At 39.1% G+C, this 15,983-nt stretch overlaps 1 protein-coding gene across 1 annotated transcript in view; it reads left to right on the top strand.

The window, feature by feature from the left end:
* The window catches only part of NECTIN3 (nectin cell adhesion molecule 3), a 76,734-nt gene extending 72,840 nt beyond the window's left edge, over positions 1-3,894 (top strand). The window contains exons 8-9 of the mRNA XM_006032511.3: positions 563-625; positions 1,509-3,894. Coding sequence (XP_006032573.1) covers positions 563-625; positions 1,509-1,682 — 237 coding nt within the window. The 3' untranslated portion in view covers positions 1,683-3,894. The remainder of the gene's footprint in view (positions 1-562; positions 626-1,508) is intronic.
* The last annotated feature ends 12,089 nt before the right edge of the window (positions 3,895-15,983 follow it).

Raw genomic sequence — 15,983 nt, 5'->3', positions numbered from 1 at the left:
CACCCCCCCCCCCCCCCCCCCCCCAATTTTTCGATTTAAAAAAAGTAACCCCAAATTGACATTTTTCTGTGACTAAAATGAAGCACTACTGTATGCATATCTATATATTGGTGGTATTTCATTTTAAACACGGAACAATGTAGATTTGCGGTTACTTCTTTTTTTTTTAATCCAAAGATCAGAGATTTTTTGTTTTTTAATCAGAGAAAAACAGGATCCCTAGAAATAAGTCAACAAAATATTCCTAATACATGTTGATGATTTGATATTTAAAAAAAAAACCTTTTTCTGTAACTTTTTTTCTTTGAACTTTGAATAGAAGCAAAGCTAAAGGGTTTCCTCAGAAAAGCTATAACATTGGTTAAACTAACTAAAACCATGTAAACCTTTCACAAATATCAGAAATAAGGGCTATTCAAAATTTTTCCTCTAGAAAAAATGATCAAATCAATGTTTGACAAGGTAGAAAACCTTGTTAACTTAACGCTTTTCAGCAGAAATCATGGTCAAACCTATTTGCAGTGTTGAAGCACACTTACACTATTATTTATCTTCCCTACAGAAAGAGAATTTCCCTTTGCAAAGCCCATACAGAGAGAGAGCAGCTTCAAATTCACAGCACAAAGTAAGTAAAATGATTTTTTGATACAGCCCAATCATGTGACACTAAACAAATCTGATGGAAGTTTTTAAAACATTTTTTTGCTATATCATCAACCACAGACTCCAGACTTAGGCATCCTAGTCAGTAACAATTTATATATGTGGGTTTGTTCTGTTATGTAGACATCAGTTACATCTCACAATACTGGGCATCAGCTAAGCTTAATGTAACTCAAATCTAATGTTTTAAAATTAGTTTTAGACAACACTGATAACTGGTGAAGAAGAAAAATTAAAGCCATTTGATAGAATCACTTCTGTTATAGATGGACATAACTATACCTATCAAATGATATAAACTATTACGTTATGCTATAACTAAATGTCTGCACCGTTCTATAGTGATACAACTAGATCGGTTTTGCAATGCTTGTAACCCTACTTCATCCAGAGTCAGTTAATATGATTTAGTTCACTAGGATGACTAGTCATGCAGATGTAACAGTTGCAGTACATCGGCTGCTGTGTACTTTCTCATGATCTTGGGAGACTTCCTTTTGTTCCCTTTTAAGATGCTTTCCACAGTGCAATCTCAAGAGGAAAATCAAACAGAAAATTACGTTTTCTCAGATTATATTTCTCCAGTTTAATTATAGCACCTAGAATAGTTGAGTCTCTTCTTTTTAAATAAAGGCCAAATGTTTGAAGATATTTAGGTGCCAAACACCTTGTTCATCTCAGTAGGAACTAGGTACTCAAACACCTCTAAAGTCTTGTTAGAAGCTTGAAATAGAGTAAAGAATGGGCGCAGATGTGGATGCATGGCATTTTAGAGAATGTGTAGAAGAAATATTTGCAAAATGAAAGTATTTTAATGGAGTATTCTAATATTTCTTGTATTCTAGAAACCAATAAGTGGCAGGCAACTTACCTATGATGAGAGAGATCAGTTGGGACAAGAAGGTTCTCAACAAATGTACCCAATTTACAAGCAGATGCGTTACCAGGACTGGAGTTCCAAAAACCAAAACCCAGGAGCTGGAAGAATATACATCAATCCTAGAGAACACTATGTGTGATTATATCCCCTGTTGTATATTTACCTACAGAATACGTTAAATCGTTCCAACTTTTTTGTTGCTAATGCAATACTGTTTGATTATAGGATCAGTATGATCTGTTCTGTTTAGCAGGGGTAGTCAATTCTTAGTTTATCTACTTTTTGTCTTTGGGCAGAGGATAGAGGTAGGTGTGAAGAAGCAAATTCCTTGAGAAGCTGTTTAGTATGGGACTTTAATAAGCGACTGACTCTTTTTTTTTGTTTGTTTGTTTGTTTGTTTAATTGGTATTTTGCATGTGTCAGTATTGTAATGTTCTTCAAACTGCTGTGATCTTCCAAATGAAGAGACTCAGCTGGCTGTGTCAACCTCATTTCTGATTCTAAACCTCACTGTACTTCAGACTGGCCAGCCAGTTCATAATATGAGTACCTATGAAGAAATATGGGCACAGTTTGTTTAATTTCTTTGGAAATTCTTTCTTTTTAAAATAGTTAATTATTAAAAATGCAATACTTGTGCATTAAGAATGAAGCCTAAGCTAGAGGGAAAAAGTTGCCTGCTGTGAAATGAGTAGTTGGCTTTTGTTTAACTTTTTAAGACACTTCATATGAGTGTTATTGACTGACGGATTGACAGAACTTGGCCCTGGCTGCTGTTGCCTTCAGGTACCTCCTTTCCCCCATTCCCATGAAGATTTAAACTAGGTTTGTCTTAATGTATTCTCAGGACAAATACCACTTGTCTTTCTACTCAACTGCAGGACTGCTTTATTAGAAAACCTAGGCTCCATTTTCTTCTTACCATTGGCTGAGTTTAGCAGACCTACTCTAGTGTCACTATACATACTGTTTCCCACTTCCCAGAAACAATTAGCTTTTTGGTGTTAGCAAGAAGGGGAGAGCTTGAATGAATTGTGGACAATGGCTTTTTTTAACCCTTGACTAGGACAGGTATAAACAAGTATTATGAAGTGTTGATTGTGAATGTATTGCCAACATGAAAAATATCACAGGGGAAATTGATGGTAACAGTATAGAGCTGCATTTTTAAGTTACCTTTTCTAGAGAAGGACTAACTTTTTATAAGTAAAAATGTGTGGTTTTGGTTTTAAGAGCTAGCACAGATTAGACTGATTTTAAAGTTTTTGTTTTTCATTCATCCAGTTTACCATGGCAGATAATGGAACACTTGCATGTAGCTTGTGAGAGAGGGTAGAGCATTAACACTGGGGTATAAGAAAAACAAGAACCCTTCCACAAGTTCAGTTTCAGGTAAAATGAAAACCAACCACAAAATTACTACTAACCTTGTGAATACATTTTTGTGGTTGGTTTTGTGTTTTGTTATGCTCTTAATTGCCTGAAAGTGTGGCTAGGTTACTATTTAAGATGTGATTAAAAGGTTAATTGTCTTAAGCATAACATCTACCAGAGGCCTGAGATGCTTCCTTTAATATTTTAAAAGACTCAATAGATGATACAAAATTTATTCCATAGCAGACTTAATAGAACACTTGAATATTGTTTTTGAAGGATTGAAGAAATCCCTAGAGTACTTATCCACTTACAGCAAGTATTAAACATTTATTAAAAAATGCTTATTTTCAACAGTAGCTTTTTAGACAGTAGCTCTATTTTGTAGATAGCCAAAGATAGTAAAGCATTTTCTTCATCTGCTGTATTAAATCAATTATTCTTCCTGTGATTTGTTAAAGCTTTCATCCTTGAGCATCTAAAATAGCCCTTTGAAAAAGACTGTGCTTAACTTCTATAGTATGAAACATTTTAGTAGTAATGATTCCAGGTTCTCAGAAAACAGATTTCTGTGCTGAAGCCTAACCTTGTGGCAAGTCATGATTCACTACAAAAAAGTTTCCTATGATCCATTTCACTAGAAAAAAAGAGTTGTTTTACCAACCAGTAGAGGTTTCTTGAGTGAGGAGGAGGATTCCTAACTGTGAAATTAATCAGGTTTTTCAGCTGGAACACCAGCACCTTAACTGTGTTTTTGAAAATAATGAAACTGTAACTATCTTATTCACAGCTCAACAGAATGTAGCTATTGGGAACTGATGGAAAGAATTGTTTATTAATTATGAAGCAAAATCAAAGGCATGAATCTTTGTTAAAATTCATTGTGATAAGTCTCCCAATGAAAAAAAAATCTTCAGAAAGAATTAAAATTAGAGCATCCATTGCTTTCATCCAGAAGTAACTTGGTATTTTTGATCCTGTAAAAATGAGACTCCGCGACAGTCTCATACAATTAACACCTAGCCTAACTTTTACTAGGAGGGGGCAGGCAAGATTAGTTCCCACTCTTTTATAAGATGGATGAATTTATTTTACATCACTTGGGTGGATTTGGTTTGATGACTTTGTTGGAAGAAGGTCTGGCTTCCAGTGATGTTGGTAGGATGCCTAGCATGCTGCTGAGAGCATATTCTAATGTTTTGTCACATATTCAGTATGATACTCTAAAAATAAGAAAATTTTGAACACTGACAGCTTTTCCAAAGCAGTCATCCTGCCAGTTTCAGGAAGACAAACCCCTTCCATGATCCTTAGAAATGGAAGTGAAGAGAGTACATGGAAGAGATCATATTGGTCTCTTGAAGACTTGTTTGTTAGCCATGATAAAGTGTCCTCTCTCTGCCTAAGTAAGGACCTGACTTGCTAATTTATCGCTCTGTGAATTAGAAAATGCCTTGTAGTCTCATACACTACTCATAATTCATTGCAGAGCAAATCTCAATTTTACTGCTGTGGAAGCCACTGGCAGTGTAAAAATAAAGTATTTTGGGGCAGAAGGGTTTGATTTTTATTTTTTTTTTAATTGGAGTATAAGTGATGCAGGGTTGTTCTTTCCCTTACAAGCAGAGCTACAAAATTCAAATGCTTAACCGTCCTTCCTCTGGCTCTCCAAAGATTGTGTAAAATATGTTTCGTTACAGGGTTGATGCTTGTTGTGACCTGAAGGATGTTTGTATCCCTGTACTCCTATGCTCCAGACAAACTTAGTACAAGGAGTGAGTGAGACTGATGACAGATCAAGTATCTATAAAACTTAGTAAGGAACAAATTCTTAAGGCATGTGTTCATAAATACTATTTGCTAAAAAAAAAACAAAAACAAAAAAACCTGCTAGGCTGAGGGCACAAAGACGTGGCTTCCACAAAAATGACAATTCCGTGCAATTTTGGCATGGAATTGCCAGGAAAGATTGTGGCTGCCCCCCCGTCCCTGTCCCTCTCTGCTCATTGATCAAGAGGCTGCCCATTGTATGGCCCTGTCCCTCTGCAATCAGCAGCAAGGGGCAGGACCACATGATGGCTAGCTCTCTTGGCCAGTCAATAGTGAGGGGCAAGGCCACTGGGGGGGATGGAGCACCAGGAAAGACGGTGCAAATGGTGCTGTACATTGCAAGTGGCCTGCTATTTTTATTTCGCCTCAGTGTGGTTTAGGTACATCCTTACTAATGACACTTGATATTAAGAATAGACAAGTATTTTCAGTTCATTTTAAGGGTAGAATCTGGAAGCCCCAAGGTTAAAGATTCCCATTATGTCTGCCTCTGTACAGTTAATAGGTAACAGTCCCTGGCCCAGGTGGCTTAAAACCCTGTGTCACAGAAAACATAATGATAGAAAAACTAAACTGATGTTTCATTTAAAAAAAAAAAAAAAAAAACACACACAAAATAATAACACCAAAAAGTAAGGCAGAATGCCAAAAGTCACTTATGCCAGATAACTGTGAAAGGAATGAGTGAACAGAATATTGAGTATAACTCTGAAATGGTGTAGCTTTTCAAGAATACCATCCTTGGAGAAACATGTTTCAGCTTATATAGGTAGGTCCAACAGCCCTATTTTTAGAAGTCTGTTTTTTGTCTAAAGGCTTTTTACACTGTACCTGGAATGGATCTTCTTTAAAAATAAATAAATAGCTACAACTAGGGAGGGTAAACAGCTTCTTTTTTGATCTTTTGCATCTCATTCAGATCCTGCAGCAGTCAAATTGGCATAGTTTAGAAGTGGCCAATGAAGTGGAGTGCCTGGACCTGTGAGTGTTTTAAGTTTTTAATATGCTAGTCCCTGAATTTGGACAGGTTTTTTTTCTTTTTTCCTTTTTTTGCAAGCTACAAACTGAATGTATAAACTCCATATGGCACTGGAAAATTCCATGCAGTGTGTTAATTTGATACCTGCTGCTTTGTGGGATGGCAGTAATCCTATATTTCTTTTAAAAAAAAAAAAAAGGAGGCGGCAAATTAAAAAAAAATAGCACTACCCTTTGGTTTCAGCAAAATGCTTTCTAGTTCCACAAGATGGCTTCTGGAATGGGACATAGTCAAGTTTGTTATCTTCTCCTCCTGGGCATTACAATTTGGCCCAAGAGGCCCAGGAAGGCAGGGATTTTCTTTTTTGTTGCTTTCAGTGGCAGGAAACAGCTTCCTTACCTCTGAAGTTAGGTGACTGACTAAACAGAATTGTCCATTTTGGCTTTTCACTATTTCAAATAATTTAGTGTATTGTTCTCAGGAGACTTTGAAGTACTGCTCAAACAGTCATCCCTTAAGAGTTTTTCTTTCAGCAGGCAATACTCATAATCAGGTATCTTGAGTTTTTCTCTGATTTAAAAAAAAAAATCCGATTTTCAGTTTTAAAAAAGTAACCCAAAATCCATATTTTTCTGTGATTAAAATGAAACAATACTGTGTGTATAGATGTGTATGTGGGTGGGTGGAGGTGTGGGTGTATATATATATGTATATATGTGGCATTTAATTTTAATCATGGAAAAATGCGGATTTTGGGTTACTACTTTTAATCTGAAAATTGGGAGGGGATCAGAGAAAACCAGGATCTCTGCTCATAATCTACATTGGCTCCCCACTATCTCAGATATGCAACTGGCTACTAATTCAGTAGCCTTATACAACTGAAACTCTACCTATAAGTGGGAGCTAGGCATGCAAAACTTGCAGGTGCATGATCAAATAGGCCTAAGAGTCTTGGCATCCAAATGTTACTGTCATGCACTGCACTTAGCAGCCATCAGAGGTCAACAAAACATGATCTGTAAGCTAAGAGAAGACAATTTCTGTCACAATATGGAGACTTATAAGCAGAAAGACCTCCAGGTATCTTGGCAACCCAGGCATTGATATGGACAACTTCATGTGCCAGTTATAATAGTTGAATATTGCCATGGCAGCAGCAGCAGTTGCTTTTCTGGAAAAGCAATATTAAAAGTAGCTAATATTTGTCTGTCTTAATATAAGTTAAAAGGTCAGAGGAGCCAATACCATAGGACTAGTGAGGACCACCCATGGACATAGTTATAGCCCATCTATGGTCTACTGTGACACTTGGGTTTTATATATGTGTCAAACTCCATTCACAACTGCAGAGGTTATTTTAGGCAAACAGAGAGGATGTGGGCTGAAAACTAATTAAACTACCAAACAAGTAGTGGGAGGCAAAATTTAAAGTGTTAACTTCGAAGGCCTATGCCTGTTTCTCACACAGTAGAGTCCAGAACAAAATTAAACATGCACCAGAATATATACAAATGCTATGAATATGTTTGTCTTTATTATATCTACTTAAAGTTTGACTGAGTTTTGATAGTTTCATAGCTTTTCTTATGTTGTGTTGTATGGCTGTTTCTACTGAGGCATTTTGGTCCAATTATGTATAATCAAATACACAAACCAAACTTTTTGTTCTAGAGTATAAAGCAAACAATCCTTTATTCTTACAACTGAACTCATATCATTTAAGATGCCATCTTATTAGAATTTCAGGTTCAAATAACAGAGGGCTGTATAATATGTGTATCAATCTTTATTTCTGAGGAGAAAGTAACCAGTAAGGCCACATTTGTTTTTAGATTTTTTTTACCTTGATATTGCTAGATTCTTAACAACTTACACTGTACAATACTTTAATTTGAGTGGAATTTATAGAAATGCCAGTAAGTGTGAGAAATGTTTAGAGTTAACCTACATTACTAAGGACATATAGGTGATCGATTGGCAAATAACTCTGTGAAGTAAACATATTAACTAGTGTCATTTACAAATGATTGGATTAGACAAGTCTATCTATATAAGACTGTTATCTGTTCACAACTAAAGATATTGGGTAATGCATGCAGCAAATGCTTGAGAATTGCTGTTCAGCTGTGAAATGTTTTTTGCTAAGTAATGTAACTTGAAATATAGGTTGGTTGGCATGGGAGAGGATTCATAAATACCTTTTTGGACATTTCAAGTAGAAAGACATGAATTTGTAGATTCTTTTTGGAAACTTCAGGAAATAGTTCTTTACTTTTTATGCAGTTTTAAATGTAATGTATTTTTGTTTGAATAAAAACATCAAGATAGATATTTTTGTCTTATTTGACAATAGATGTCATTCATTGTTTGGCCAGGCTTAATACTGTACAAAATACTAATTATTTTAACTTGAAAATCCCTAAATATGTACACACAGAAGAATAAGGATCCTTGATGAGAAAAACACCCCTATTCCTGTTCATTAGGCCCTTTGTTTCCACTCCCACAAAACACAAACATGCTGTAAGTAATGCAAGTCCAGAGAAGCTAAATTATTGGGTACTAGATTTTGAGAATTTTAAGATGTCTTGCTTTATCAGACAGCAGTTCCTTAGCAGCTCCAAAAAATAAAGGCTTTTAAGGTCTTAAATCCTGCAGCCAATATCACTGTTGGAAAAATGTGACTCCTAACTTTAAAACTAATATCATAAATGAGCTTTAGGACAGGTTTTTTAATATGTAGAGTTGTCTTGCACTCATCATGCTGGGGTAAAGGAAGACTATCAATTACATTTAAATCTTATGAGCAGAACGGCTCGTGAAAATGCGAGAGAGAAAGACAAGGGAAATATTGTGGTAGAGCCAGCTGCAAATAGCTTCTGAAAAAGTGCTGCCTCAGCAGGTCCAAAGACAGTAACTGTCAGCAGGGAAAGTTACTTGGAAAGCCACCCATAAAGGTCACTATGACTCAAGGTGAAGAACTAGCTACACTGAAGTCTATTGTTGTAACAGCCTTCTCACTGCTAATGTAAATTTAAAAGGAGTTTTACTTTCAACTTCCTAAGCACTCGTGATGCATGATTCCTTTTCCAAAAAGAAAAGGCAAAAAAGAGTGTGTTTAGCCTTATTCTGGTAAGACCACATGTGCTACAACAGGGTTATCGAGCTCATTGGGTTCTGTGTGCAGAAGGAGTGGCATGGGACTGCTCCACGCACTGTCAGGCCCATAGACCAGCCCACATGCTGAATCCAAATCTCACAGACTATCTGGTACAGGTGCCACATGCAGCACGTACCTTGGACCAGTCCCACTTGCTTCATGTGGCATTCAGACTCTTCTAGGGTATGCTGCACGTGGTGTGCAATTCCAGCCTGAGTCTCACAGGCAGCATTTTGGGCTGGATTATACAGCTCTGGGCTGCATCTTTGATACCCCTATGCTAGAATATTAGCTGAGATACAAGAAACCTAAATTGGTTTGTACTCTACCCCAGTTCACAGTAGCTCATCACATGGCCACTTTCTCAAAATGCAGTTTTTGCACGTGTGGTACTAGCATGACTGAAATTCTGTCATTGAGATACTGCCTTCTACTCAAAGATCACCAAAATAGTCTGAATCTTGCCTTAAGCTACTCTTCCGAAAGGGGTAAGTAGTAATTATCTCTGTTTCACAGTTGAAGTGCATACAAAAGTAAATGATCTGACCAAGGCATGAAAGCTCTCCACCTTAAAATAAAATCTAGGTAATCTGATGACTGTGTGAATATTATAGCAGGAGTCGTTGATTTTTTTTTTTTCACAGCCATTTATGGTGATGTGGCCCAATTATTGAATATACTATTAAGTATTCAACTTCCTAAAAGACAAAGTTATTGCTAAAGAATGAAAAATATGCAGCTACAGTATTTAAGGAATACATTTTTGAATTGGGAGCAATGTGAGCTGTCAATAAGTTAATAAAATGTAATTACCCTACATCACTTTGCTTAGTTTTTTAAATAAACCCTGGACTCAGAATGAATTGTTGAATCCTAGAAACAATAGAATAGACCAGCCCTTAAATGGATCAGCCTAGACCAGGACTGTCCAACTTGTGGGCTTCATTCAGCTCTCACCCAGCCACCACCCTCTTTCTCAGCTCTGGTGGCAACAGCAACCAGTCTCCAGGCTCCCTTTTCCCCTTTTCAGCTGCCATTTCTTGCCCTTGTCCTGGCGGGGGGAGCACTACTGTAGCATAGAGACCTAATGATGCGTCTGGGCCTCTCCACATATGTACTGGGGGAGAGAATGGAAGACTCAGGGTTGTATGTAAGGAGAACTGTGCACGTTCATTGCAGCTTGGAGGAGGAAATTACAATTTGGCACCTGCATAATGCAACAGGGGAGTGGAGGATGTGCAGGTATGTGCTGCAGTGGTAGTTGCAGGGGAGTGTTCACACAACCCATGTCATGTGTGTGGTCTGTGGGGGCTTAGTTGTTGGGCAGCCCTGGTCTAAAAAATCACAGGAAAAAAGACGTAGCAAAATGGAAGGGAACAGCTGTTGGAGAGTCAGGGAATGAAACTCATCAGACTTGGAAAAAGAAATTTGAGCTCATTCCAGCATAGCTACAGACTCTGAATTAATGCTTAAGGCTTAGGGTTGTGCATTTGAAGGGTTGTGCATTTGAAAAACTGCATGCGTGTCCTTTCTCCATAGACTCTGCACTAGGGGTATGCGAAACGGGACATATTTGATACGGTTTGGATTCAGCCTGAATTGGAGACAGTGATCGATTTGTTGATTCAGATTACTGTCCCTGATTCGATTCAGCTGAATCCGAAGATTTGATGCTGGTTCAGAGAATCAGCAACTCTATTATAGACATAGCTTTAAATGTTTTTTCTATATGTCTCGAGGTACAAGGTGTGGCTCATGAATGCTGCGATGCTGGGGCAGATGGAGCATCCAACAGGAGCGCAGGGGAGGGTCCCCCACATGGTTGGTAGCAAACCTGGACATGGACCAGAAATACTTCTGGTCCACTTCCGGGTTCACTGCTTTCGACTGGCTGTGGGGGGGAATCCTGGGTGCTTCCCCAGACCCAGGAGACACCAGTTGCTGAGCCGGGGGGACCCGAGCCAGGGGGACTCGAGCCAGCGGACTTGGAAGTGGACTGGAACTGTTTCTGTTCCACTTCTGGGTCTACTGTTGAGTGCACTGGGGAGCCCCCCACACTCCTGTGGAACACTCCATCCTCCCCAGCATCACAGCGTTCACAAGCTGTGCCTGGTACCTTGAGGTATGTAGAAAAAACATTTAAAGTTGTGTCTATGGCCAATTTGCTGATTCTCTGAATCAGCATCGAATCTTCAGATTTGGATTCAGCTGAATCAAATCAGGGACAGTGAGCCGAATCAACAAATCGAATCACTGTCTCCAATTTGGGCTGAATCCTTTCGAAACTGGCCACATTCGATTCGAGGAAAGAAATCAAAAGAAGAATCACCAAATCTTTCTGAATCTCTCTGAATTGATTTCAGAGGGTTCCGATTCAATTCAGAGAGATTAAAGAGTCTCTTGATTCAGATTCAGAGATTTGGCCACTGACTTGGGCCAAATCTCTGCCAAACTGAATTGGGGACCGAAGCTTCGCACAACCTATTCTTCAATTTTGTGATTCTTGGTGGAAGATCAGGAAATAGGAATTCTCTCCATAGACTTACTTGAGTTCCTTGGATTTTTGTACCTTATTCCCTGGAGCATAAAAGAAAAAATAGAACTAGGTAAATGTATCCAAACTGTTAAATATCTGTTGAATCTCATTACTCTGTTGTAGTCTTGCTTTAAGAAAATATATAGCTAGGCTATTGTATTAATTGAATTGCCTTCAATTCATGACACTGCTAAGCCCTGTAAGCTTAAGCTTAATTGAAAGGGAGAGAGTGTGAACTGTTTTGGAACACTATAAACCACCACCTTAGCCTCATTCAATCAATAAGTGTTGGTAGAATTGTCTTTTTCTTTTGTAATGCCAACTACAAAAGACTGGAGTAAGTAATCTACAGGGGAAGATGATGTGGTTGTCATAGCTTCATGTTGCGTAGTTGAGTCCCAGGTCCCATGACTGATTTGGTTGATGTTACCCCAGTGATTTCAGATTTGCAAAATGCATTTTAAATGTGGGAAACGAATGTTGCTTGATTATGCAATGATAAAGATTTTTTTTAAGTTAGCCAAAACTTCTGAAAAGCAGGCAAGCTGTCACCAGGGCAAGTGAACCAATTTCAAAAAAGAAAACAAATGCGTGGAGGCTCTTTGAGATTGCCTTGTTGCAGAGAATCATTTCCTGGAAGCTGAGAGAGCATCTTGGCATCGTGATTTCACACCCTTTCCATTTTGTTCTTCTATGACATCTGGACCTTATCTATATAGAAAACAAAAAGCACGATTTATTCTGAGACCTAAAACTTCACGTTTGAAAGCAACATGCTATCTTCAAGTTAGAAAATGTATGGCTTACTTTAACCCTAAGCTCATTCATGAGTGAAACCGAAGCATTCAGCACTTATGTCTGGCCTTGGGGAACCGGAGTTGCTGGTATTGGGTTCATTACATAACTAATGTGGTTGGCAAAAGACAGAACATTTAATAGGAGTAGAAACTTAATCCCCAACCCTAGCAATAGTAGCTCAAGCAGGCTCTACTCAAATTACTGATAGCAGTAAGAAGGAATCTAAGCCTCAGCTGCATGTACATTTTCTTGTCTACTTTGAGCAGAAGCATGAGTTTCTTTGTTCCAGCCCCAATAACAAACTATTCTTAGGGACAAAGATCTCCCCGATTTCCACTATTGAAGTTGTCTTGTAGGAGCTTTAGGGGACCAGAAAGCTTAGGCTTTTCTGTCGATAGTCTAACACTGTGGCACCTAGCATTCTAGCCCTGTGAGCCAGATGGGTGGTGCAGGGTCAGTCTGTGGGCTGCATTCTGTAAGGGTCAGCATGTATGGTTGGTCCTTGGCTCCATCTTGCACACCCAGATCTGGCCATGTGCCAGCCAGATTGTGTGCCGGCCCAATCTGTCATGCAGCATCACATCCCTGTGGAGCTCCTCACAGAGTTAACGCTGCCACCACTTCCCTGCTGCTAAATTTCCAGGTGCTTGGGAGCCCAGGGGCTGGATGACATGCATCCCCAGGCTAAATCTGGTCTGCAAAACAGAGGTTGATCACCCCAATCTAGCAGATATCTATTCAGCATAGGGGTTGAGAATTCAGTCTCTTATTTATGACTTGTATTTTGAAATACCACACAACCAGTGGAGATTGCATTTCAACTTGTTACCCTTCTTTAGCTGCCTTTTACATTGTACACTGATCCAGAAATATTTTATTGGCTAACAGACTCACAAAGCCACCTAGGAGGCTAAAAATCAAGCTGTGTGCCTTATGCCCCTTATGCATGACATGATAAATATTGTACAAATGGAACATAGCCTACTGTTACGCTATTGAGCTATAAGGCATAGTGAGTCCAACTTCCTCATCCTCATGGGTAAATTGGCTGATCAGGAATAGATGCAGTATGCTAAGTATCTAAAAAATTAACTTAACACACCTGAGTATACTTGGCTCTGAAAAACTGTTCTCCCATGGTAATATTGTAAATTTAGTCCACTACAAAGTGTTTCAAAAAAGGAAGACAAGGTCCTTGCTTTGTCATGTGGCAAATGCAGAATAGTACAAAGCATTTGCTCCTTAGCTGAAACTACAATTCCCATTTTTCTAGTGAAAATTGAGGGGGTTTTTATAATAGAAAATATCCCATGTAAAACACTGAGTCCATTAGCATAGACACAGTACAGAAGTCTCCATCCAAATTACTATAAGCATAACTCTATAGACGTGTCTTATAGGCAGATGCCAAGATGGCTTCCTGAAATTAGCAGTATACCTACCAAGGGAGAGGTAGCTATTCGTGTTAGTCTGAAGTTATGCAGAAGGCAGGGAAGTGTGGCACCTTATAATCTACCTTGTTCAGAGAGATACTTACCTGATGACAAAATGCATACAAGTATATTAGTTGATATTTATTGATCCTTGGCCACTACCAGTTTGATTTAAACTCAATGACTAACATCTTTGCTTATAAATGAACAGAAAACTAATTCTAAATTTAGTGCTTTAAGAATGCTATATTAAGTGGAAAATAAAAATACTTTTTGCTATTATTTTAATATGAGGTCACTTTCAGTGCCTTTGTAATGTTTCATAATTAATCACAGGTCACATGACACTAAGGGTTACCTTACTTGACGATAGGAGATAAAATTTGGTAAATAAGGGGAACATTATGTACCCTGAATGGAACACATTTCCTAAGCTAGTAGATACAAATTTCTTAAATGGAAGGACCATGTCAGACTTTATATCTACATTAGAGTAGCTAACAAGCAGTCATGCAATCACTGTTGTAAGATATGTAGCTTGGATTTCTGGCTCTTGCAACCAACAGTCCTAATAAGCTGACTGGCAAATAAAGTTACAGGCTGCCACTCAAAACTTACCATGTACATTTAATCCTACTAATCTTTCTTTATGCAAGCAAAATAGTAATTCAATGAGTCAATCTTGCAGTAGTAAAGTGCATGAAACCTCGCTTTAAATTATACAACCTGCAAGGCTACTGATATTACTCAGATAAATGCAGGAATCTGGTACTTAAAATGTTACCTTGCACAGTTTACCACTGCAGAGGATAGTGTTAAAAAAAAAATACAATTTAGAGATGAAACACCAAAGTTTTATATGAGGTCATAAAATACCACCTTAGTTTTACCATCTGTTTATCCGGAAGATGGGTTCTCTAAAGATCTAATGCATATATCAGGTACTTCCTGGAACACTAGGAGATTTCTATAGAAAACCAAAAATCATAATTGAGTTTCTGGTGTCACTGGCCAAAGAGAGCTCTAACCTCTCCCCTGCGTGACATGGGTGTAGGTTCTTCTCGAGCCTCACTGTGGCTCCTAGGACTGCACAGCCTGACTATTGGGATAACTTCAGTTCCCCATGGGTCTCTCCTGCCACGTAATTGTTGTATCGGGAGAACGATGTTTAGTTTCACCTCCCCTGGTGTCTTCCCTCAGTTGTTCCTGTTGTTTCTTCTCCTTGGGGCTCTACCTTCCCTACCCCCCGCCTCCCGCCAGCCGCTATGTTACCTGCATCATCGAGGTCAATGATATGAACCTTATTGACGTGCTCAATCTCTCAGAGTCTTCAGCAGCAGGCTAATAGTGATGTTTCTTTCCCGAGCGCCCCTTGCAGTCTCCTATTTCCATGTCTACGTGGTGTTCAGCTTTGGCAGCATTCCATTCCCTCTAGCATGTTGCCTTCTCCCCGGGTTTGGTACCTGCTGTCCATCCGTGGCATCTGGATCCGCGCCCTGCTGGGTCCAGCTGTACTCCAGTCGCTACTGCTGCTCCTTTTGGTCCACGTTGACCCTGCAGCTGTCTCTTTGGGCCCTCCCTGGCCCTGTGCCTCTGTCGAAGCCCCCGTCTGGGGTCTCCACCAGGTCCCCTCACTGGAACCACCCAAGTGCTCTGGCCCATCCAGGCCGGTTGAGGACTCCGCTTCCGGTCCTCTCAGCGTCTCTTCCGCCAGGTCTTCTATGTCAGCGTCGGGAGTCTGCCAACCAATCGGCCCCGGCACACCATTATAAAACATGCCCAGGGCGATGCGGGAGCTGCTCCTGCCTCCTCCTGAGTCTGCTGCTTTTTTTTCCTTTGATCTTTTTAGCTTTTGCCGCTATCAGCTCCCAGCACAGTGTCCCGCTGCCTCCCCAACTCTCCAGGTAAGTTTTCACAATATCCCTACCAACTAACTTCATACAGGAAAGAAATCAAAGAAAACCAATCCAGTGTGACTTACAAATGAACCTGAAGTTGAAACTTAATTTTAAAATAATGTATACTGTAAAATGAAACACAGGATTTCTCACAGATTCTAATGCTTTAACTTAAATTCAAAGGATCTGGAAACGGGTAGTATGATGCATTGCTTCTCCAGGCTATTCAGATACTAAAATTAAGACTAAAATGCACATTATTAGACAATAACTACTAACAGCATGCCTTGCATTGGTTATAAACAGCCTCTGATGCAACTGGGTGATGGTGGAGAAGTTTCACCAGGAGAGAAGCTGATCACATCTGTAGAAGGAGGGAAAGGTTAATTTAAAAGTGACAGCTCTTAGGCCCTTCCACTGAAGTGTTAT

The sequence above is a fragment of the Alligator sinensis genome, unplaced genomic scaffold (genome assembly GCF_000455745.1).
Source record: "Alligator sinensis unplaced genomic scaffold, ASM45574v1 scaffold359_1, whole genome shotgun sequence".
Lineage (NCBI taxonomy): Eukaryota > Metazoa > Chordata > Crocodylia > Alligatoridae > Alligator > Alligator sinensis.
Note: the sequence above shows the minus strand (reverse complement) of the source record. Positions and strands in the feature narration are given on the sequence as shown.